A 26,092-nucleotide genomic window follows, 5' to 3' on the forward strand; every position below is an offset into this window, starting at 1 on the left:
GCATGGTTCAATACCAGAGGTGCCAAACAAATTTATACACACGACTTGTATTCATCTTGTTATCAGTATGTAATGAGTATTACAATTTTAATACAGTTTTTTCCTATCTTAAAATGTGTATACATTTTTGGGGCACCCTCTGTAGTTTTCCAATTCATTATTTTTCAATATTGTTTTCTTTTTTATAAATTAAAGTAATATTTACAACAAAAATTCTAGTGTTGAATGACTTGATCTTTGTTTTAATTTGGAATAATTTGTACATAGCTGTCACTGAGACTACTCAGAACCATTGAAAGGGTGAAATTTGGTAAATCAATAACGTAATTAGACTTAGCTCATTTGCAGTTTGACTCAGGGCCATAGCTCACTATCTAGCCACTTGTTAGTTTAATCCATCCTGATATTCAGCTGTTTTCTCTTTGTTTCTCTCCTCACCGATTAACCAAAGAACTCTGTTTTGTTCCCTTTCTCAAGGCTACCCATACCTCATTAATCCATTTAATCAGCAGAATCCCAGCCTAGAAAAGGGAATTTCTTAATCCTCAGGCACCCAGACACCAGAATCCGTTTTGCAGTTTTTACTGGTGATGCATGAGCCCCAGGCCTCGGTGGCCAGTCTGAGTCCAGAGTCCGGAGATAATGCTATTTTTAAACAGACCAGACCCCAGGGAGCGATATCAGCCCTCAGACTTGCCTGACCGACTCCCCGTTTCCTTTCTTCTTCTTGTGCACCTATAAAACCTTCTGCCTGTTCAAGGAATGGGGGTGAGGAGTAGGGGGGCGGCCTTTGGATAGGGGTCCGCCATCCTCCAGGAATGTTGACATTCTGAATAAACTTGCTTTTCTTCCCACCAAACTTGTCTCTTAGTTTTTAACATTTTCAAGCGGCAGGCAGCCAGACTCTACCACCATCACTCCAGTACAACAGATAAAAATCCTGCTTATCTCTTGATGAGAAGGAAAATATCTCCTACCAGAAAGGAGCAACCATTAAAAGGGGATAGAAAAATTGGAGTGAACAGATGATTCGTTAATTTCATATATAGTGTGCTTTGTAGAGTGTGCTTTATTTATAATTTAATTAGGAAATGCCCTAAATTTCCCATAACTTTTCACCCTAGCTAAGGAAAAACAGCCAAATAAATTTTAGTTTCTCTTTTTAAAGTTGGAATACAACTTTAATCCTAATATATTTAATAAATCTTATAACTCCCTTATTCTAGTTCCTAAAAAATGCAGCCAGTTAGTGTTTGATTGTGATGGAATGTTATTTTCAGATAATTATAATAAGTGTTTCTTCTGAGATACATTGCCAATCTTAAGAAAGTAGTTCACAATTCTAGGCTGTATCCCAGCAGATCTGACTCAAGGTGGGGCTCCCAAGTTCCACTTCAAGTCAATATAAGTTCTAAGAAATACAACAAAAAGATTTTTAAAATTGCATGCATATATATGTATGTCAAAATTTATCTCAGATTTCTTGCCCTACCTTCAGCATTACATTGAAATTTATTCAAATTTATGCAACATTGTTTAAAGAAACTGAATTTTTACATGATTTCGAGGCTCATTCCCAAATGATTTCAGATAGTTTTGCTGCAGTTCTGTTTAAAAAACACAACAAAATTCTTCAAGATTTACCATTCTATTTGATTTATAAAAGTGATAGCTGTGACCCAAATGGCTATAATAACATTGAAATATGACATAATTTCTTTGATCATTGATGAGTACAAATAGATTGTGCTCAATCTCAGAATCAAAATAGTCACCTACTGAGATAAAATTGATACCATTCCATATTGTGTCTCATAAATGGAAACTTTCAACAAACATTCAGCTATGGATCTCAGGACCTTTATATTTCTAATCCATTGGCCAGAGAAACAGAAGAAAGCTAAATTACATCTTGACACTGGACCATTAAGTCAGCTTTGCTGCTGTTCCAAAACTGCTTTGAAGCACTGATCCCCAAACTGTGTTTGCCTTGTTCCTTGGACTAAGCTTCAGTTGGCGATGTCAGAATGGGTACATGGATGCACAAGTGTCCGTCCCTCTTTCTCTCTAATGCCCTCTTTGAAAACTTGGGTTCTGGCTCCAACCCAATTTCCATCTTGACTCCAGAGGCTACAGTTTGGGCCCATGGCTGTGGCTGCCCCTGCCCCCTTCCCACTCTTGGTGGATCACTGGTGTTTCTGGACTGTCGCCTGTTTTCCTTTGCCAAACTGCCCTGAGGAGACGGTACCCCTCCACTGCTGGCCCTCGGGAAGCTGTACTGGGTATCTTCACAGGACATTGCCCTGCTCCAGGTTCCTGTCCCTGGGCCTATCTGATCTCTGATGCTGGCAGCTCTGCTAGAACGAGTTAAGTTAAATCACAGGATCTGTTGTTCAAGTTAAATCACAGGATCCACTCAGTGTTCAGTTTTCTCTTGATCAATGTTCAGTTTTTGAGGCTCCTCTGTTAGCTCTAAACGTAAGAGTGGAATTGGGAGTTAAAACAGTATTTACCTTTCATCCTAAATGTCATGCATTATTTCTTTTTTTGACCTGCTGATTAACCAAAGGGACCTTAGAGTTCATGTTGCAAATGCACTTTTATTAGGATACCATTGTGTGACCAATGATGACTTTGCTCCTGCCTTTTAACACGTTGCGTACGGATCACGAGAATCTTCGTTTTTTCTGAGCCATGCGTTAAGGATGGATAACGAGAATTCTCGTTTTTACTGTTGACTCTTTTTACTTTGCACATTTTATTGAATTATTTGTGTTTCGTTAATAACAAAGGAAGCTGCTTTCTGCAGTATCACACCAGGAGGGATTACTAACATCATAGGTGAGTAAATCCTAAAAAATTCCATAGAAAAATAATAAATGACATAGAAGCATTTACGCTTTAAAGAGAAGAGTGCATTTTAAAGTAGTTTCTTTTAAAAACCTGCCGGAACAGAGGGGTATGAGGGATTTAAACCCCGCTGTACGCAACGTGTTAAGTGTCTTGCTCATGTTACTCCATTTTCAGTCTTCAAAGATGATCTTGAGCAAACTAAAGAATATTAGTTTCTACAAGTTGGTTAAACTATTTGGTCATCTGTGTTTTATATACATTAATTCTCATTAGAATTATATACATTAATTCTAATGAGAGAAACTGCTGATGTAATGTAAGAACCCTGAGATAAAGTTTTAAGTTGTGTTTATTGGTGCCAAAGTACTCAAGTATATTGTGGTACTTACATGATTGATCAATTTAAATTTTGCCAAAGGAGTCAAAATGCATATATTTTTGACATTTATTAAAATATAATCTTATCATGTAAATTACCTTCATATTAAGTAACATTCTGAAATTATCATTGACTTTATACAATAAATATCTTTAATCATAAAATGCCTGTTCTCACCAAATATATGTCTGCTTCCCAAGCCCTATGTCAAAAGCTGAAGTTAAAATACAATATGGATATGTAAAAACCTTCAATTTTCCCTGGTACTAGAAGTAGGACAAAATTAATACTGAATGGAAACATTCATTTTTAAACAATTCAGTTGATGGCTTTTTGACCTTTAGAGAAAGAAAATTTCTAAGGCTCAACTAGCGTTAGTGCAAATGAAGATATACCTTCAAACAAAGTATCTTCCTTCTTTAGATATAAAACAGAGGCAGTAAGCTACAGTACTGTCAGCTCAAAGTTTTCTGACACACTTTGCCTAAATTGTGGGAATTCATACCATGGATGTCAGGTATCATTTGTATAGTTCTATAAAAATCCTTCAAAACCCTATAGGAACCCACAAATTTCCACAATTGGCACGGTGGGGATATAACACTTTTCAGCTGAAGGCACTGTACCTCTGGGAGGATCTTTTTATTAAGAGGAACTAGAATGAGTTGTAAGTGCCACATATGGGGACTGGAATAATGTAAAAAAGAACAGCAGCTACTGAGCCACACTTGTAGCATTAAAAAAAAAAAAAAAGATGAGATGATAAAGAGCTGGCATAATCATAAGTTCTCCACAATCACTTCGGAAAGAGATCTCAAAGCTAACTAGCAAAGTTAATGAAAAAGTTTAGAGATTAAATAAAAATGGAATTAAATCAGAAAGAAAACTATGAGGCCCAGAAATTTTAGGGAAAAAAATAAATAAAGGTGACTGAAAAGTTGTGAATTAGAAAACCCACGAAAACATGTAAAAAAAAAAAAAAAAAAAAATGCTTTTATGTTTAGAGCTTCATAATGCATCTTAATGATCCCAAATATCAGCAAAAATAGTGTAGGTTTAACAACCATTTAGACAATGAGAAAGTGCATTCCAATTGCTCAAGATGTCAGTCACTTTCAACTGCTTTCCTCTGAAATACAGAGCCAATTTCAAATGCTTTTGTCCACAGACAGAGCTAAGGTCTGTGGGGATTTTATATAAAATATCACCAACCAAAGATGTAGGGTCTGCAAATTCTACATGTGCCTACAAATAGCAATTCAAATTTTAAGACAGTAAAAGAGAATAGAAAAAAGGTAATATTATATGCTTAATATTTTCACTATGTTTCATGACAACTCATAATTCATATTAGATTTTCGATATACTGTTTTACAAAATGGGAGCCTGAAAATCCCTTTTATTTGTCTGTGGTTGCAAACCATTATTTCCAGGAAAGGCTGAAGTTTATCATTGGAATGATAATAACAACTGAGGTTCTCAAGAGGCAGAGGATGTTGTAAAGATGACTGGAACATGTGATGTACAGAAAGTTCTGGGGCATGTAGAATATGCGTTCCACATGTTAATCAAAAAGATGAATGTGATCCCTGTCTCATCCTGAAATAACATTACACAACACGTTCCATGTGATACCTCAGCCTTTGACTTCCTTACCCTAAAGTTTTGGCTCTTAAAGACACAACAAATTTATTTTCTAGTCTTATATGAACCATATTAACATTCTGATTCTACATAGATCATTAACTCTCAAACTTCAAATGTTTGCTTTAATTAAGAGGGAGAAAGTAACAATCACCAGCAACTAATATAGAACATTAGCAAGTAGAATCATGAAATGACAGAGAGGCTAAGAGCATTTGGGAATGAAACATAAGAAGTGATCTGAAAACTCAACAGTAGGAGACTTTAATAATCAGAAGGGGACCAGCATGACAGTGGAAGGTTTTGTGCATAAAGCCCTCAATACGAAACCAGGCACAGGAACAACATTGCTTTTGATCTCTAGAAACAAAATTTGAAAATAGAAGAGTGGGAATCTCATTTAACATTTTTACAAGAGAAAAAAGGCAAATCTGAGCTAACTTAATGAGAGTGAGGAGAAAGAATTGCTTAATAATAAAACAAAACAAAAAAACCTGAGTTGAACTAAATACGGTGGGTGCATCATTATATGTTTCTTTTTGCTTCAAGTTTAAAAGGAGACGTGAAATGGATTGATTCTACCAGTAGGAGTTCACCGTTCAAGTCTACTCCCAATATTTTCTTCTCTATTCATTCATTAAAGTCTAATACATGAGAGAAGAGAGTACATTTAAATTATTTCCACCAGAACACAGCATTAATCATAGCTCTTTAGTTTCTTAAGAGGCAAATATCAATATAAAATAGAAATCTACAGTAATTTTATCCATATTCTAGAGAACTCTGAAAAATCAGGTAATCAGGAAATATTGGCACTGAGCTGCAAAAGGGAAGAGTATTACAAATTATAAAGATACTCAGCTCAGACTCTTAAAGGAAGTATCCTTTACCTTTTTTCTGACCATGATGCCTCAAGAACTCTTTCAACAGCAGTAGAAAATATTTTAAAAATCTACTTGATTAAAAAGAGTCAAAACAACTTTCAAAAAACTATGTAGAATCTATATTATTCCACTTGGTTTTAACCCTTCCTACTTTTTTTCTAAAATCCCCTTGAGTTACACTGCATTGACCACAATATATTTTTTTCTTTTTCAATTCACCTTCAATAAGGTAAATAAAATTTAACAAGCTCTGGGAGATAATCACAAATAATGTGGAAAGAACTGCCACTTTCTATTCACATAAATTTGGACAGTTATAAAATACATATTAACTAAATAACTAAAAGTAAAAGTAAAACTTAACAAGCGTACTCTGCCAATATGTCTTTGCTCCCTCATAAAGATGAACATCATATTTAGTTATCTCTTCTTCCTAAAATCTCTTATTCTCCTTTGTGCTTCAGGATTCTAAGACAGTCCTGGATTTTAGTCTTATAGGTATTTCCTTGTGAAGTCAAATCACTTCAAGCTGTCACCTTCCCTTTGGTTCTTCCTCATCAGTATCAGGTTGTTAGTGAATGCTTACTTTGTGTGGTGTGATGTATAGGGGGTTCATATACTATAATGTGTTTAAAACGTAATCTCTGTCCTTAAGTTAGGGGGATCTGCCGAACGAGCACATGCCCATGCACGAACACACACGTGCTCACACACTGTGCTAGTTCCAGGTAATGGTGCAAGGAGTCAGCCCTTCAGAAGTGTGCAGCAGGGTGTGGGTCCTCACAGCAAAACTACCTGGGAAAGCCTACTGGGGAGGTAGGAGTAGGCCCCCACGGCAAGGTGGAATTTAGGTGAAAGAAAAAGGGTGGAAAAACAGAAGAAAGAAAGGGCAGAAAAGCAAATAGTTAGGGCAAAATAAATGCACTAGTTTGGCCAAAGCCTTTATTCAGGGCACTGCAGAGAAAATGTTGGAGTGGAGGGAAAGTGCTGATACGGAGCGTCAAAATGAATAATATGGACGATAATTTGGCATCACTAGTTCTCCAAAAATAATTTACAAGAAGCTTCAAACATTGTCTCTACCACTCTTCTATATTCTACCGTATAGGATTTTACTATTTTGGAGTTGAATGACAAGACTAAAACAATAAAATAAAATAAAATAATAATAAAAAAATTCAGTTGTGCTTTGTCCTGAATCTGAGAACATTTATGTGTATATTGTTGGATTCAGCAAGTCAAACGCTGACCTTGTCACCTTTCCCCTTGAGACTCATCTCGTGTGCGCGTTACCAGCGCTCTTTGCTGGCTTTCAAAGCGGCTGTGGCCTCCCCTGGCTATCTTGTTCTGGCACTGCTTTTCCCAGCACTTCTTGTACCAATCCCTTGCTCTTCATTCCCAGTCCTGCACTTAGTCAGATACTACATTCTGCGAGAATTTCTCCCACTTCCAGCATATCCTTCCACACATGAGCCTCACTCAGCCCGGGATCACTCAGCGCGCTGTCAGACTTCCCAAATAAAGCTCTGATCCGTGGAAATCAAGCTCGTAACATCAACAGGCTTCACCCTGACTAAAACAAAGCCCTTCGCTTCGTATTTAAGACACTGGACAGTCTGGTTCCACTGCATGTATTCTAAATCCTATTTTATTTTCTATGTTTTAAATTCCTATCAAGTCTAGCAGTCAATGTTTTCTAGGCACATATCACAAGTTCCTGTTCTGGGTTGGTATTATTCTCTCTATTTGAATTGTTCATCATCTAAAACCTCAGATAACATCATCTTATCTCCAAAACCTCTTATCTCACTGACTCTGAGTAACCTGATCCCTACCATAAATTTCGGCCTCATTGTTTAACCTTTATGGATCTGCTTACTTCATGAATTATAAGAGCTGGGAGGAAAAGAAAAGGGACACTCAAGGAAACCAACCACATGTTTATGGAGGGCCTAAACAGGTATTAAAATTGGAAATACTTTAAGATTGTTTATAGTCTCATTTATAGTAGCGAGCAGGTATTAAGAGGTAATATCAACCAGTAACTGTGTACACAGCACTATGACGAACAAACAGCAGTTATTATGTTCTAGGCACTCATTCCATTTGCAAGAATCCTATGAGGTAGGTATTACTAGTTACCTCATTTTCATCTGACACAACTAAGGAAAATGATGACTCCTATTCAACTATTCTGTGCTCCCTACAGTCTGTCACCATGTCCTGCTGATGCCACCAAGCCTTCCTGCTTCTAGTTTACAACTGCATCAGCACAGCCACCTCCTTCAAAATAACAAGGACCATGACTTCAGGACAGAAAAGTATGCTATTGAAATGTTTTATAAAAATATTTTCACTTCCGGTTAATTTTCCAAGCACTATGAAGTACATTCAATTATATGCCGCCAAATTTTGATTGAGACATAATGTTTTTTCTTTGCCTCACAATGCACATAAAATGCCTAACATTCTTTAGATATAAGCATCTCAAATTTCTATAAAGATGAAGATACAGAATCCTGAAATGACATTCTATCAACAATATTTGACACCTTATATACAAAATGTTAATGATAGCAGCAGAAACAGATTCAAAGAATGAAAGTCAAGTCAATAATTTTCACAGTAATTAAAAATTTGATAATTTATATAAATTAGGAGAACCCAAAATTTGGTCTTCCTCTAATTTTTATCTCTTCTGAAATCCATTTCCAGCAAGCTGAGGGAGACTTTTCCTTTTGTCTCTCTAAGGAAAATACACACAAATATTTTTTACATGCACTAATTCATATAAGATAAAGCACAATAGATTGACTATGAACAGTTTAATTTTATAAAGCCATCGTTGCAGCACATCAGGCATCAAATATACAATTTTTATTATTGTTTTAAACGTAATATTTTTTCTCTGAGATATTTCACAATTATACCCTAGCTAAGTTAATAATATAATGAAGAATCTAAAATACCACTTGCCAAATGCCATAATTTTGCCTAATATTATTTCAGGTTCTAAAATATAATGTTTAATAAACTATTTTATTGAATCATTAATTTTTATTTTAATATTGACACATTAAAAAAAATGCCTCTCTACATATCCCCTAAATATGGTCCGTAGCAACCATTATCTACTGCATGTTAGCACAGGGAATCGCATCAACAGCCTTAAACACTTTTATTATGAATGTCTTTCATTTCTCTAAAGTAGGTCTTTTTTTAAAGGGAGAAAACAGGATCTAACTCTTGTTTGCTCTTTAAACTTTTATTGTTTTAGCATTTTATACAGGGAGCAAGCATTAGCGTACTCAGGAGAACTGCTGAAGTAAAAGGCCTCAAGCTACCCTCTGCCTGGCTGATGGGATAAATCAGGGCTATAAAAACTTTTGTCTGATTGCTCACTTTCCTTGTTTTAGAGTACTGCTACTCTCGAGAGCATATATTCATGTTCTCTGACTTCGAGTTTTATTACTTCTTTGTATTATTTAATACATCTAAAGACACTTCCAAAAGACAAATTTTTCCATTTTGAAAAAGTAATGGTTTGGAACCTGATAAAACACATTAACTTTCAGTGTGTTTTGGGCAAAGCGACAGAGTGAAAGTGCTAGAAATCAATTAAGCACGTTCTTAAAGACATTCACATGTCAACAGAGTAAGATGTTTAAAAAGTCAACAAAAATAGTATTCTGGTGTGAAAGGCCAAATGAAGATAGGCCCATATAAAGACCACATTTCTCTTTCAGATCTTTGACTAGATACTTAATGCAAAAATAGGGGAAGAAAACAGAAAAATTAGAGAAAGTCATATGCTTACCTCAATAACTTGAAATTAGAAGTATATGATGTTTAACTTTAGGAAGTACATACAGACATAGTTATAACTCATCCTAACAACTGAATGGTATATACACTTAATTATTCACATTCTATTTTGTCCCCCGAAGTTTAGGTTCTACCAGGATCAGTACTTTTTAGTACACAAGAAACTGATATGCTTGGTCTGTTGAATAAGGCCACGCATTTTTAAAGTGTCACACATACTTCTGAAATCCACAATGTATCAATTTTTAATACATCCACTCTCTCAGCTCCATTAAAAAGATGGTAGGGAAAAGATTTTAGAGTAATTAATGATATAGTTAGCTGCTAAATATTAATAGGAATCGTAGTCTTGCATAAAATATAACATATAAATGTTGCCAATACAGACGCACCAGTAATTAAAGTTGAATATGTAATTACACTGATTTATAAGACAGGCAAAAAGTTACACTTTACTAGCTTCTATGTAAACTGTGGGTAACAGTTAAACTTTGCATTTTATGGTTTGTAAAAACAGTCAATATCTTGACTACAGTTCATAAATGGTTTAGAGACATGTAATAGTAGTAAAAATTATGACAACTTATGCCATCATGACCATTCTAACTGCACCATACAAACCAAACCATGATAATGACCCATAAGAAGTAGACTCATCTTAGATGCTGTTTTACACCCAAGAGAATGTTAGCAGTACTAAGAATTTGTAGAGGACCGCTAGTACAATAAGTATAGGACGTTGGAGAGAATCTAAAAGATGTCTTAAAACTGATTTTGGTACTTTTTCGTATCATGAAGATGGTGCAATTTACCTCCACTTAAACTTGTAGTTTTCACTTACACCTCCTTCAGAACTTCAGAAGAATACCACCTTTAGAGGCCAGGAATTAGGGCTGTCCCCTGCATGGAGTCTGACACCCCCACTTACATGTGCGGCTGAGGTGAGCAGCCTGGGCTGCTGTTCCCGTTGCTATCGATGTGGTCCAGGGAGCCGTTGAGGTCTTCATGGACAGCCTGCAGGAGGCCGCTGGAGGCGTTGTTGATCAATCCTGGATTACTGAGCAGAGGCAAGCTGCTCTCCGCCAAGGCCGCCTGGGGAGACAGAGGGGCAGGAGACAACTTCTGAAACACCCTTGAAAGCAATTTTTAAAACATGTATCTCCTTTTCATGGGTTAGAATCATGATGCAGATATTTTAGGAGCATTTAAAGGAAATCGATGGGAAGGGTAAAATTCCTAATTGGCAACTTGTGGCAGAGATACCAAGGAAATGAAGTGTGATGTGAAAATATAAATGACAGTGATCGCAGAAAACATGGTCACAGTTTCAGTCTGCCACATAATGAAATGGTGTACCCTCTTGCATGTACTGAGAACCTTCAAGATAATATAAGCAGTTGCTCTGCTTTTTAAAAATGACCAGAACTTAACTCAAAATAAAGAAGTCCTGACATTTGCCTCCTCTGCATAAAAATTATATATTATAATTAAACTTTAAAGTTTTTGCCACAAGCACCATGTTCCCCAACACTATGATGTGAAATCATTTATGACAGCCTGGATAAATATTAATGCATAGCCACATGCATTTGCAAAAGCCTCTATCAATCTAGCATTTGCAGGAAAACCGAGTGTTCCAGACTTAGCCACAGGGTGTCCTTCTTGCTTCTTCACATCAAAAGTATCTTGAATTAGAACCAGTGCTCTCTACAGTACTAGGTACTACAACTTAGATGATAAACCAACTATTAAGAACAATCACAATCCCAGCTTAAGACAAAGCCAAGACAAAAATTAAAAAAAACAAAGCACTCAAATACAAGAATAACGAATGGAAAGGTGCATTCGGTGACATTACCTGCAAACTGGCATTAAGAGCTGCTCCATAGCCTAAACTGGTAGGTATATTTTTTACTAAGGTTGGGCTTCTGCAAGAAAAAAATATAAAGGTGATGTATAAGTCAAAATAGAAAATAGGTGGATATCAATAATCCTAGCTAAAGAGATATGTTCTGACTTGTTACCTCACACTACTAGTCCAGAGTGGACATATCTAAGGCCGTAGAAATAAGGTGCTAGAGTTCAAACAAATAATTCTCTATATAGTCTCTCTCTATATATCGACTTGGTCCATGATTATAAAGAATAAAACCTTAGACTATTGTGTGCAGGCAAAGTGAGGCATGACCTGTCTATAACTACGTGAAGGTTTTATTTCCATGAAGAACAGCATTCATACAAAATTTTAAAAGTGTAAATATACAACACAATTACCAATTTGATGCAATCAGGAAATAATTAATGGTTAATTTCTAGAACACTATGAATTAACATAACAAATTACCATAGTTAATTAAATGACAATGTAATGGATTAACTATTTCTTGAATGCAGAAATTAGCACATTCTTGACTACAGAAATCGAAAGTGAAGGGCCAATAGCAGATAAAACACATTAAAGTCATGTCTTCACAGAGACAGTAGTGGGGGGAGCAGGAAAGGGCTACACAGAGTTAATTTATGAGGCACAAAACATGTTCTACTATAGTTCTGACTTATGTATTGCGGTCTTCTTCTCTAGAAAAAAAATATATTCATTTCAAACTTCCCAGGCAGTAATTTTCTCACACTACCCTCTCTGATTGTCTTAGCACTGAATAGATATGGGGGGAAAAGCAGGGCGGGGCCAGGTAATAAAGTTTGGTCTGGAAAATTAAGAATACTTGGAAAACAAAATCACTATTTTTAAATAAAATCTTCTCATAAATTCTTCATGTAAGGGTTCTTTCAGGAATACCAGTATCTGCAACATGAGCTTTATTTTCAAACAGCCTTTTGTGCTCTGGGAGAGGTTACAGTGCTGCCTACAAACAGGAAGGTGTCTCCCTCTAGAAAGCATGTCCCATCCTGAAACACAATTTTTTTTGATACTAACAGAATGCTGAACTGGTGAAAACAGTAACAGAAAGAGTGTTGTGATTATTTTTATGGAAAATATTGGTAGGATGCTGTTGATTTGTGCCACTTACGCCTAGATTCAAAAAGCAGCTCCCCGCAAAGGGACTGTTAACATCCCATTAGTTAATTATCTGCACCCCCATTCGCAACTTAGTGTTTGCTTTTCTGGAGGATGCAGGATTACAAAACTATCCCAGGCATACCCTGTTATCTTTTGTGACCTTCGCTTCTGGTATTCTACTTCATCCACAGTCCACACTGCTCCTTTAACATTTTCTACTCGAACAAAACACTTGTGCAGGCTGAGATTATGACGTACTGCATTCTAAATCAGACACAAGAGAGGGGAAAGGCAGCAAAAATCATACTGCTTAATAAGGCAGCCAAACACACTACATTATTGATCTTACTTAATCAGAGAGAGAAATCTTAACATGTTTAAGTATTAAAATCAAAATATGGCATATTATAAACCCCAAACTTACAAATTACTGGAATCTGTAGTTTGAACTTTGTGATAAGAGAACCTTCCAAGCTATTTTAATAATAGCTGTGTCAAAACCTTCCTTTCATTGAACTGGTCTAAATTGCAATATCTGTACAAATTACAGCATCTTTGAAAATGCCAGAACAATTAGGTCAGCTCTGTCGTGTCCCTGATCCAGCACTCAGGGATGGTTGAAATGTCCAAAGGAACCAGACCTGCTTGAGGTATTAAAATGCTAAAAAGGCTACAGTGACAAGTGTTAATTTTGCACAAAGCTTTATGCAAATAAGCTCAAAGGCATTCTTTTCATCCCTATAATAATGAAATGACAGAGTTTGTTTATTCTGTATTATTAGATGACATATGCAAGTTACAGTGTAAGGTTCTGCCTGCACAATAAGACAGCTTAGATTTTTATTTTTAATTCCCAATAAAATTTTTGTAAATGTTAAACTCAATTGAAAGTCGTTGGTAGAACCCGAGAGTACATTTTCTTCTCATAATGATTAGGCAAACAGATGTTGTTGGCAGCTTTGTTTTGAGTAATTACTCAAAATTAACATTTTTTGAATCAAATTAAGTGATTCCTAAAATTTTAACTATAATAAATATACAGTAGACAACATAATTTACCTTGAGTATTTTCCATAAATCAAATCATAAATCTAAGCAAATATTTCCTCCTGTCAAGATACACTGGCATATAGCTATCAAGTACTCAGAAATGACCTAATTTTTATTTTAGAATATAAAACAAAGTAATTTTGATGAAGATTTCTTTCTATTTGCACAAAGACAAGCTTCTGGCTTGCTTTAAGAGAAGAATTCTTAAAAAAAAAAAAAAAAAAAAAGCATAAGCAGATCTAGCATCTGACCTGAAATCCAAGGATTTGATTGATCTTAATGCCCATGGCTCTGAATATGATAATTTTAATATTAATGAGCAAATGAGCAGTTTTATTATGCATGCGATATAGTTAGAACTAATAAGCTGTTCAGAATGAGTTTTGCTGGATCCCCGAGCTGTGGAGATGAGACCAAGCTAAGATATTAAATCACCTTTCATTTCTTTTAAATTTTCTTTCAGTAAATCAAATGACAGACATTCACTACATTCTCTAATGAGTAACAAAAGAAAATGTAAACCTTCAACATAAATATTACTTACTGAAAAACCTCCAAAACACATATTCCACAGATTATCAGTGACATTTTCATCATATAAAATCCATACCAAGTAACTGTGCATAAATAAAACAATTACATTCATTTACAGTACCACATACTGTAGCAACTAATAACATCTAAACATTTAGTAAATTAAAAGCATTGTAGGCCTCACACCCATGAGTCTGTAATGGCTTGCCACATTAATTTACATTTTAAATCCAAATTAATTCGGGTTAGCATATCTCCCAGCCTAAAATTCTCCGCATGCTGATGGGTGCTTTGCTGCTCCTATTCTTCTCAGCTACAAACATCCCCCTTTGTACCAAATGGCTTGTGGCTAATTGATGTTTCTGACTGCTTTTGGAAATGAAAATAAAACAGTTCACTTAGTCTGTGCTGAGTGCTCTTATCTTTCCAGACGTTGCTCTTTTCCAAAAATAGATGCACAGAACTAACACTTTTTTTTAAGCTCCTCATAGGACCCAGACAATGAAGTTGTTTGGACAGGGATATAGATGAACCCTTTTGTCTAAGTAAATAAACTGCATTTACGTTCTGACAGGATAATATTCACTTTACTTTCTTTTAGTTCCAGCTGAGTAGCCATGGCCCTCACTCCCGTGGCAGCTTCAGTCTGTACGATGAGGTATGATGTGTACAAAAGGCGCAGACCAAGACAAAACCTACAGCCTCCATTTGTTGCACAAGCCAAACAGACATTTTTCAAACTAATTAGCCAATAATATGCAAGAGAAAAAGTAATATCGTGCGACTAACAAAGGTGTTGATGATTGAGTGCTCACACTGTAATTAGTGTGTCAGGCCCTCCTTTCTCTGCCAAGCCTCAGCTATTAATTGCACCAAATTAGAAAACTATATCAGAGGCAAAATTATTCTTTCACTTGTCATTTTGAGAGAGGGAATTCATTCCATTCAAGAGGCAGGTTAAAAAGAGGGGACGCAGATACTAATCTGCTTATGTCACGTAAATAAATGTTCCTTGTGCTATCTGTAAGGAACTGTGCGAGGCATCTTAAAACTGCTGGGAAAGTACTCACCTTCCAAGTTGCTGCATTACGCCTGAAGTAAGCAAATGTCCGGGTAAACCAGCTGTAAATTTCATTAAGTGTTAACTGCCTGTCAGATGACTCCATGATAGCCTGCGATGAGACAAGATACAGAGTGACATAAAATAATGGTTTACTAACTAGACTAGATGATGCCTTCTCATCTAATCCTCACTTTAAACATTAATGAATTTTAATTTAATCAGGCAAAGTTAATTTTCCTTCTACTTACCTGCCTTATGAGAGTTGCATAAGTGAATGGAGGTCTGACATCTGCATTTTTATAAAATTCGTAGTTTGGGGCAATCTCTACAAAAATAAAAACGAGGTGTTAATTCTACTAATAATTCACATTCTACATAATTGATTTTTCATATTTTCCCCTAGTATTGGTGAAGTGATTCAGTGAGAAAGCCACTGACTAGTGAAAGCACAAAGCATGACAGTGGAATTGAATTATATGGAAAAGGCCATTTCTGACGTGAAGTGCAAATGAAGCGTCCCTGGTTGTTTGCAGGACTTTCAGAACATGTGACCAGCTGGCCTGAGGATTTTTCCAACAGCCAGGTCCTCTTAAACCAATGATTCAGGCATGTTCTTACATGGATTTTTTCCTCCCTGCCATAATTTCGCTTTTCTCATCTAATACTTCTTAAAAGAACCACAGGTTCGCCTCTCGGTACCTGTGGCCCTCTAACAAAGGAAACAAAACACTCACAAGTGCCCATGTTGAAAATAACTTCACTTTTGGTAGAATGGGGCTCTGGGTGAACAACAGTTACAGTGTGTGACTGGGATTACCCAATTGCCCGGGCGTGGGTGGGGGTCGGGGGAGAAGGGAGAAGGGTGCCAAAGAGAGAGGAAGTAAATTTGGATCCCATGCAAACTTCGTCTCTCATTGCATCTCAGGCAAAGTGGCGGGTAGGCATTAGGGGCTGTCTAGGGTTCCACTTAGGCAGTACCCGCACTGCCTGGCAGAAAGCAGCGTGCTTCTGACGTCCTTTTAAAGGCTCTTAGTACATAGCGTTCTTCACAGGTGCTGTATCGCTATAGTCTTCCCATGGAGATCAAAAGATCTTGTTGAATCCAGGTGATCATGTGGGCTCTCCAGATAACACATCTTGCACTGTCTCTACTGGGGAGAGCTTTCCTCCCTGAACAACCATTCCGAACAGCTCATCACCAAGTGCTTAGGGAATCGCCCCATCCGCATTTACCAGGAATGAAACAATTACCACTCCGTAAATCAAGACTCGGGAATGGCTCCTGTAAGTTGTTCCAGCTCCAGCTTTCCTCTCCCAAAGTAAAAGAGCTCTACTGAGCGTTCATATCCTACCTGATGACATGGGAATGTTGTATTTGTCTGAATGCCGCCTTCGTATGGCTCCCACATTGGGCACACTGGCTGGGGTGATTACTGAGGCTCCCTGGGTAAGCGGGGTGACTGGGGCCGTTGGTGTGGTAGGGGTTTGAGGTAAGCTCTGTGGGGATGTCTCCAACATGTTCTTCGACATGGTGACACTAGACACCAGATTTAGCTGCAAAGGCCCAAGAGAAGGGCAGGAAAAAGGTAGAGACAAGAGAAAAAGACTTAAAAAGGTTTGACAAATGAGAGTGGAGTCACTTCTACAGCTGTGTTGCCACTAATAAGCTGCAAAAGGAAGCAGCCAATCTCAGCTAATTACAGGATGAAATTGTATCATAAGAACTCTAATTAGACGATGCTGTTAGAGGTTATCTAATAATCTACAGCAATGTTACTTAGGACTAACTCCTTCTTGTCCTACCAGACTTCAGCGGGACTGTATTTCCTTAAATACAAGCCCACTGCTGAATATTGACTGCCCCTGTGGTTAAACAGGTGTAGCCCCCTGAAGCAACAATAACCACGCAATAACGAAGGATGCAATATTTTCAACCAACAGGACTTAAAGTAAGTTGCTATTCTGTTGCTGCCAGAATTTTTTTCCATAGTCCCAAATCTCAGCTGAGAGGCTCCAGCCAGCTGGAAAATTTTACACTGACCTTTAGTCTCCTTGCTAATTTGGTGGAATGGTAATGACATTACTACATATTCAAACAAAATTGTCTTAATTGCAAATTAGCCAGAGGAGGCTGAAAATTTTCAAATTAAATCTGATTGGAGATGGAGAGAGGGAAATGGAATTTCCTCACTAACAATCATTTGTGGCATGTGTTAACAAATATAATGAAATGTCAAGTTTGCCAATTCCTCTGGAAGTATCATTTTCAATTTATGATTACAGTGTCACTTAATGCTGATGTACCCTGGAAAGTGGGTGTCAGGGTAGAAAAAAGGAAAAAGGTGAGAATGTGTGCAAGCTGTTTACCAGTATGCCCTTCATTACTCCCCTCAGAAAGGCCCTGCTCGTCATTATCAGAAAACTTATCTCACCTCTGTCATATTTACCACACATCTTTTGTCATAAATAGCATCCAATTAGCAAAATTGTTACGCAGGGCAGCACATAAAAAGATTTCTGCCACATATTTAAATGGTATGCATAAGAGATGTGATCTATGGACCTCTCATTTTGTATAGCAATCTATACAACAAGCAAGAAAACTAGTTTTAATTGTTCGCTTCTATAGGAAGTAACTGCCGAGTGGCTAAATAGAGAATATTCAGCTTTTGTATATAATTTAGGAACACCTGCTTTTTCAAATCCCAAATACACTTCTTAAGATAAACCTTTTTTTAATGGGGAGAAAATGATGTGTACAGCATTGATTGATCTTTCTTTGTGGATTTGTTTTACACATTTAGTCAGTAGAGAGATTTGTTAGGGAAACAAAAATTAACATATGCCAGCTAATTGTTCTTTCTTGGGCAGCAGCCAGAAGAAGCACATGAGCAGTCTAATAATAACGACTGGCACCCTGAAGGCATCCCCAAGTGCATCTGTTCCCAATAAACCACAAACTGTTACTCTGTTCGCACTCTAAGCCAGCAGCCAGGGCTGGGAATTCTTTGTTACGTACATAAATAAAAGCCGAGATAATGCTACTAAATGCTGTATTTAATACGTTTACAAAGCCATTGGTGTAAGCTTGCCCAGGATGCACAGAAGCACCTCTGCACAGCCTGAGAAATGCAGGAAGACGCACGTGCATCTGTGTGTGCGATGCTGCAGATGATTTTTTAAAAAGATCAACAGCAGGATGGATAACCAGTAACATCATATTTAGACCACATCATCAGCATTGCATAGCTGTATGTTAAAATTATAAAAAGAAAAGACAAATCACTTCCCCATACTTACACACACACACACACACACACACAGACACACACACACACAAAACCACTCAGCCGACTGGTTAGAAATTCACTTTCTGAAATTGTAAACCAGAATTAAATGGCACATTCAGAAGCCAAAAAAAGGCCAACATTGCAAATCAATGAAAGATCTGTCCTGACTACTTGACAGGACACTGAATGTATGGTGAACACGGAAAAAGTTTTCAAAACAGGAGATACACATCTTTCTCTACACAAACTACCCATGTTTACAATGTTACGGTAACTTATTCCGCTAGCCTGCAATAATAAACATCCCGTATTTGTGGGTGTGCAATCACAAACGGGTAAAATAGAATTTATTATTAACTAAAGGGAAGCATGTAAAAGCCAGATGAACACTTAGCCACATCGGCTCATCTGAATATAGTCAAGGTTGGGTGAAACTCATTATTCAGGACTCGCAGCCTCGATAACTTTGATTTTCATCCATCCATAGCATGGCCAAAAGGTACCGTTTAATGAAGTACCATTCAGAGAGTAAATGGGGTCATATAATAGACAGTGCGGTTGCAGCTTGTGTTCATGTACTGATAGCTGTTAAGGGTGCAGTGATGAACCAACAGAGCCCATTTCTCCCTGGTAATAAATTCATGCTATTAATATTTATCAAATGTGTGGGCCGTCTCCACTGAGCCACTGCACATGAGACCATAAATCTCTACTATCATATCAATTTTGAAGCTCCTTTTGCACAGTGTATAAATTTTAGGGTTTTTTGAGGGGTGTGAGAATTGACCACTCTTCTTTCAAACCAGTTTGAGGCCAGGAGTGCAGTTCCCCACTTCAGATAACGCCGGTTCCAAAGGGAACTTTAAACTGTGGTTTCATTTTAAATCGCTCATCTAAGATTCTGTATTAATTGCCCACCATCAAACGCAATTAGCAATTCTTTCATGTGTGGTTTATGTAATGTAATACTTCAATTACATTATTCATTCAGGTTCTGTTTTGGATTATAGGCTGAAAATTCTTTATTAGTGTAGATGTAACCATGCTGCTGGAGTTTTAAAAAATTTACTGATTGAATAATTAATTGGAAAAGAACAAGCTGCAGATTCCTGATGGATTTATGAGACAATTATTCTGGCTTGTGATTATCTACATTATTCTATAGAAGCAGTGAGAGAAAAAATCTTATTGATAAAAGTCATAAACACATGATCAAAAATAGTCTCAAAAGTTTATTTTTTTAATTAAATCTTAGACATTCTAGAGTTTTAAAAGTAACATGTCAGATTCAAGAAGATAGATACATTTTTCTTCCCATTAAAAATGTATTTATAGTATCCTACACTTAAATGTAGCACAAAGGGAAAACCCTAATATCTCGGAGGCAATATGTTAGCAGTGTTTAAATATATTCTTTATGCAAAAATGTAAATTTTAAATAATATTAACCGATGAGTGATATCAGAGACACTAGGAGAAAACTCAGACAATGTGGTCTGTCTTTATCTCCTCCTCTGCAACAAAACCCAATGATTCTGTTTGTTTTCCTTAAAGAAATGGCAGGAGAGGCACAACTGGCATTCACTGATCATCAGGCTACACAGGGGACTTTCTAAAAAGTATCCCCACAAACTTTCATTAGATTAGTCACCGGGTGATTATCTAAGTTTCTGCGTAAACGTTAGCTGAGTGAGACAAAGTATATTTTCAACAGTCTGTGTGTCTGAGTGTATTTATTATCAGGTTGTGCTTCAATCTCATATGTTTTTGAGGGATACTGCACTTACTATTTTCTATAATCACCCATTTTCCTTTGCCATAAGCTCTCTAAATTAACACTATCTGTACTATCTGGTAAAATATATCAATATGTGAAATACACCTTTACTGAAATAACAACCAAAAGAGCAGGAAAAAATTGACTAAAAATACTATGACATTTTTGACAAAATATTAGATTAAAAAATCTATTTATATGTATCTTATGATCAATCTGAGGCCTTTTTGGCAAACCACATACCTTTCTGATTGGGATTTGTACTGTTACTGCTTTTCAGGTTGCTCAAAGTGGGTTTCCTTTAAGTATCTGCAAACCTATCACCGAAAGATTCTCTCTGGCTTCAGCCTCAAGGCGGTGATTTGTGCACTGATAGGTATAGTTTGTTTAGTGTCACCCATGGTGTAGATTGGATAGATTTTGTAAAAGATAGCATTACTCTAAAAGAAACATACAATTTGACAAGCGATTGCATTTTCCTTTCATTTTATTGCCATATTTTTCATCACACTCATTGTTTTCTAACTGTCACTAAATTGTTCATTTTCGTAGTCTGTTATGTGGGGAGAGCTATTTGCTGTTTATAAAGCAATCTGCACTTACGGGTTTGGGGGACGGTTTGGGCTCTGAGGGTCGCATGTGCAAGTGGGTCATCATTGCTTGAAGACGTTCACGTTCTTTAGAAAGCTGTTAAGAAAGCGTGAGATCAGAAGCATTTTCGAAATGACTGATACAGCCATTTTATTGCAGTGATACATCTTATCATTGAACTTGTCTCAGAGTAATGATTCCTGCATATAAAAGTCTGTGTCAGTAGGAACATCTGGGAGGAAATGCAACTTTAGCGATGGAGGGAGGGGAAAACTTTTATAGCTTTCCTTATGTTAAAAGGTCAGACAAAACAAATAACACTTCATCTTTTTGTCAATAAGAGAATTGAGGTCACAGTTGCCTCGACAGTAACAAGTTACTGAAACCATAAATTAGAAGGCCCATGGTATCTCTTTAAAGTCCTGTGGACACTGTTAGCCATGGACGAGTGCCAGCAGCTGTGAAGGGGTGAAGGGTTCTCTAAGCAGAGTGCCTGCCAGGACTGTCTACACACTTCATGCATCCCCACTGAGGTCCAGTTAGTGCCCCCTGCAATCTGCCATCATCAATCTAATTCAATAGAGTGACAGAGACCAGGCAGTGTGAAACGCTGAACTCTGCCACAGACTCGGCATCTACACTTGCACTGGGTCTCATTACAAGAGACGGACCTTACTGTTCCATCAGTCAGACACAGCACACACAAAACTAAGGCATAATTGGTCACACTGCAGACTGTATCACCATCAGCTGGATTCTTATGTTTGACTCTACCTTTTACACATGGTAAACAGGTTTACAAAAAGCTTTTTAAACACTTCAGTAATGACGCTTTTTATTTTACAAGTCAAAATAAAATATTTTTAGCAGCTCTCTGGTAAAAAGCTACAACTTGATAGATTTAAAACAATTCAAGATGTAGTAAAGTGTGAAGAAAAATAAATATGTTTAAATGAAACAAAGTATTGGTTTGATTGAGAAAAAAAATAACCTTTAAGATGAAATATTATAGAAAGCCTTAAAGGTTTAATAAGAACATAAAAAGAATGTTATACCAATGATATGTATGGTGACATAATTGTTTTCTGATCAGTTTTATGAGTGCTATTTATTTTTGGCCAAATTCTGTTTCAATATTAACTGAAATGTTTTTTAACTTAAAATTAGCAGCATTTGATACATGTACTACAGTCTGTGATATTATAAATGATTGGCCATTACTCCAGTAAAGACAAGTCTTAAAATTTTTTTTAAGTTCTTTAATTAAAAATACACCAGAGGTAGAAAAGAAAAAAATGGATTTCTCAGGGTATTATATTACAGGCATGCTGCTGTAAAGACTTATTGCTATACTATGCAATCTAATGGGAAAAAAATCAAAATTAGCTCATGTAGAAACTGTCTTTGCGATAAAAATCATATCCAGTTGGGGGGTCTGGTGTAACCTCTATTAGGGTAATGTCAGATTTGACTCTTTTGGGATATCCAAATGCATATGATGTAGTCTAAAGGTTATATAAGTCTATGTGATAAGTACATTAAACTACAATAATCCACTCCTACTTATCAATGATTGCTGGCATTACAAACAATCTAAAATTCCATGTCTTTCTATTAGGGATGGTGTTAAAAGACCCAGGACCCGTCCGGTCCCCAGGTTGACCCACCAGAACCTGAGAAAGGAGTCCGTTAGGTGAGCATGTGACAAACCTGTATTTCTAACTGTTGCACCACCTGCATTTGCACGCGGCACTGGGCAGTGCTTCGGTCATCCAGCGCATGCTCGTTGTTAAGGTGCCTGAACAAACACAAAACAGAGCGTTACTCAATGTCTGTCGCAGTGGTGCGCGCTCCCCTTCAAGGCGCCACCCTGAAGCCACGTTTGCCTTCACAGTGGGAAAAAGGAACACCTTGAAACTGTACAGCAAAAAGTTAAATATGCTTACGTGTTTAGTAAGATTATTTATGTAGTGCAAAGAGACCCTTCTGATCGCAGGAAATGTCATTGTCTCTAAGCTTCCCAGTTATTACCAAAAAAAAAATATTTTCCCCAAACCATTTATAGAATAATAGAAATCAGTAGATGTATTTCATATTCTCATGTCATTTTTTAAAGGGCACCTTATAAATATATGAACCAAAAGTAATTCTAAAGAGAACAAAGGCAATTCTCTATTTCATTTCTGTTAAAACAGTTTGTGGTTCCTATGATGTTATTTAGTGAGCGATCTCCTATTTCACTAGGATATGCTGTGAGTTATGTAAAGGTGGCAAATTGTCATCCCATGGAGACATCAATGCTTATGAAGAATGATCACTTGCTGTTACTAATAAATAAAGTACATTAAACATCCTGATCCTCAGAAGCAAAAGATTGACATGCACATCTAGTGTCCTATTTGGGAGACACCTATCCTAATCTTATATAAAAGTGGTGAACGGTTAGACATTCTGATTATCATACTCTGATCTCCATTATGTATTAGTCGATTATTATTATTTGTTATTATTACATAGTGTTTAAAAAGATCTCTTTAATGAGTGATATGGTAATACACCAAAAGTAATTTAGTACAGCAGCATCTCCAATGAACATGAAAATATCCAATAATTTGTGCTTTGTAATTTATAATTTATTTGCTGCCTCCTAAAATTAAAAAAATAATAAAATAATTCAATATCCTTTGGTGTGTCTATTTCACCAATGGGCAAACTAAGGCAGCAATCTAAGAGATGTTCTTATCAATGTATATAAGTGAAATATTGAACAGAATATTCATAAAATTAAATAAAAAATTTACGTATTTATCCTTTTGGGCCCAAGTATCATTTAGAATGATATAATAGCCTAAAAGGTTTAGTATAGCCTTAAGTATACAGAACTCAACAAATATGTTTTTGTGACCATTCAAATTATTTACCTATATTTCTTAAAATTAATGGTGAAGCAGAGAAAACTATATAAACAGACATAAATGTAACACATGTGAAGAAGAACTAAAATGATGTCTCTGAGAAAGAGCTAATTTTTAAATAAGTAGTTTTATTTGTTAGTAGATCTAGGGTCAGCAATCAGAAACCTTTGTTCCGTCTGCCCCTGCCTGGGAAAAATTATGTCAGTCCGTTGTAATACCTCCTCACTGATCATAACAACAAAACCTCCACGCATCTTGGCACAGTTGTCATTCCTGGCTGAAAGGAAACTGTGGACTAAAGGAGCAAGGTGGATCAGATTTGAGGTGTGAGGTTAAAGTGCAGGAGACGCACTTCCACTGTCCTGCCTGCCCTATGCTCATGCCGTTGGTTCAGTTCTGCTAGGAATCGAACTGGAATGAGAACTAAAATTCATCACATTTTCTAGAAAGGAGGCATGAAATGTTAGAGTAAACCAGAAGTTAGCTTATGACGTAAAGTGTCACTGATTCCTAATTAATGGGACATTTAAAATTGTTTTTCAGGATTTTCCCCCCCAAATTGTAATGAGCAATGAGACAATTTTCTATCAGTACTATAATGGTAGTTGTATTCTTAAAGTTTAATATAGTTGTATTTTCTTAAGGTTTTTTCCACCATGGACTCTTGGGGAACACGCATATATTTATTCCACAATCAGTCTAAACGATGAATATTTTTAAAAATGCTTTAGCTACAATGCTTCAGCTATACACAAAGATGAGGGTGTAGATGGAGCAAGATAAGTAGAATACACAGCTTCGCAAGAAAATATATTCAGTATAACTTGTTTATTTTTGCATGAAATCACTTTTAAAAAAGGTTTTTTATACTTGTTTACTGCTTAGTGATAATCATTGTCCTACATTTAAAGAATCAAAAAAAGTACAAAATGTTTGCATTATACATTTGGGTCTTAGAGACCTATTCAATTTATCTATGCAGCTTTTATTAGAATAGAGACTGTAGACTACAATAATAGTCAATGAGGTTTTGTCTTGATTGAATTTTTCAGTGGAACACAAAAGAACCTTGCCATTAAAATAGTCCTTTATTCTCCTGTATGAAGGCGAAAGGTTTTTAAAGTGTTGTGATGTTCAGTAATGAGCCTCTATCTAAATTATCATTGGTGACAAACTCACAAAGCACTTTTCGAGGACACATAGTTATGAAATGCCAGAGCTGCCACTTTCTTTCCTGTAATTATAGGCTAGCTTGCAGCCCTTCAATGATCATTTATAGAACAGCCTCCAGTGGATTACTGAGAACTTGAAAAACACATACATACCTCTGCCACATCTCCCTTCTCCTTTCCTCACTATTGTTTACCAGTGATATGTAAAATAATAGTGCCTATTCATTCCCCCTACTTAATGATGCCAATCAAAGTACAGAAATAGTGTCGGATATAAATACAATGCAATAAGACTAAATAAATAGGCTGAATATTAACATTAAATTATGAATTTATGTATTTATGACTATTTTGTGCCCAAATTATTCTCTTTTATGTTTTTATAACTATCTCAGGTACTACATATTGCTGTTCAAAAATTCTCTATGATTTATAAAACAAGAATGAAATAATACTGAAAAATGAGAGGATTGGTGGGTTTTCTCAGTCAGTGCCTAATTGCTGTTTCAAAATGCATATGCAAAGGGACATTTCATTAATCATTTAATCATGTCCCTTGCAGGAAGTTGGAACTAATGTTGCAAATACCCTTTTCATATGAATGCTCCATAATACTATCTTATGCATTTGATATATTGCCTATGTCATAAATTATAGCTGTTTCAAAAGGCCCAAGTAGGGTTGTTATCCCTGAAGATGCTTGTTACAAAACCTTTATTAAGTTTCTTTTTTTTTACTTATTGGTAGTTCTATTTCACAGCTTCGTACTAGCCAACAATAATACTCTTTCTGATGGCAAAGGTCTGTAAATTACCCATGCAATCACTAACACCATTTCACAGGCCTGTTCTCCTTCCACTGTTCTGCTAACAAGGCGATTACACACAAATTACTGAATGTCTATGAAATATTTAAATGCATTCTACTCTACTATGCATTAATAAGAGCAAAGCAAGCTCTGGAATTCTGGTTAGCTTGAGTCCCTAATGTCCCCTAATGAGCCTCTTACCGAGACTGCAGTTCAAACAGAGAGGTGAAGAAAAAATGCAAAGGGTGCCTTCAGAAAGGCAGCACTGAGCAAACATTGTGTGAGCCA

General features: G+C 36.4%; 1 protein-coding gene across 16 annotated transcripts in view; it reads right to left on the reverse strand.

Annotated features, from left to right (window-relative positions):
• Window positions 1-26,092, reverse strand: part of FOXP2 (forkhead box P2) — a 610,938-nt gene that overhangs the window by 25,887 nt on the left and 558,959 nt on the right. For 15 of the 16 annotated variants that reach the window (XM_074315704.1, XM_074315702.1, XM_074315703.1 and 12 more), the window contains 8 exons: window positions 22,620-22,707; window positions 20,922-21,005; window positions 16,604-16,805; window positions 15,500-15,576; window positions 15,259-15,360; window positions 12,747-12,868; window positions 11,444-11,513; window positions 10,514-10,677 (listed from right to left, as the gene is read on the reverse strand). In XM_074315704.1, the coding sequence (XP_074171805.1) occupies window positions 10,514-10,677; window positions 11,444-11,513; window positions 12,747-12,868; window positions 15,259-15,360; window positions 15,500-15,576; window positions 16,604-16,805; window positions 20,922-21,005; window positions 22,620-22,707 (909 nt within the window). Of the gene's footprint in view, window positions 1-2,045; window positions 2,473-10,513; window positions 10,678-11,443; window positions 11,514-12,746; window positions 12,869-15,258; window positions 15,361-15,499; window positions 15,577-16,603; window positions 16,806-20,921; window positions 21,006-22,619; window positions 22,708-26,092 lie in introns of those variants that run through there. The other variant, XM_074315707.1, reaches the window with a different exon arrangement.

The sequence above is a fragment of the Rhinolophus sinicus genome, linkage group LG11, assembly GCF_036562045.2.
Source record: "Rhinolophus sinicus isolate RSC01 linkage group LG11, ASM3656204v1, whole genome shotgun sequence".
NCBI classification, from domain to species: domain Eukaryota; kingdom Metazoa; phylum Chordata; class Mammalia; order Chiroptera; family Rhinolophidae; genus Rhinolophus; species Rhinolophus sinicus.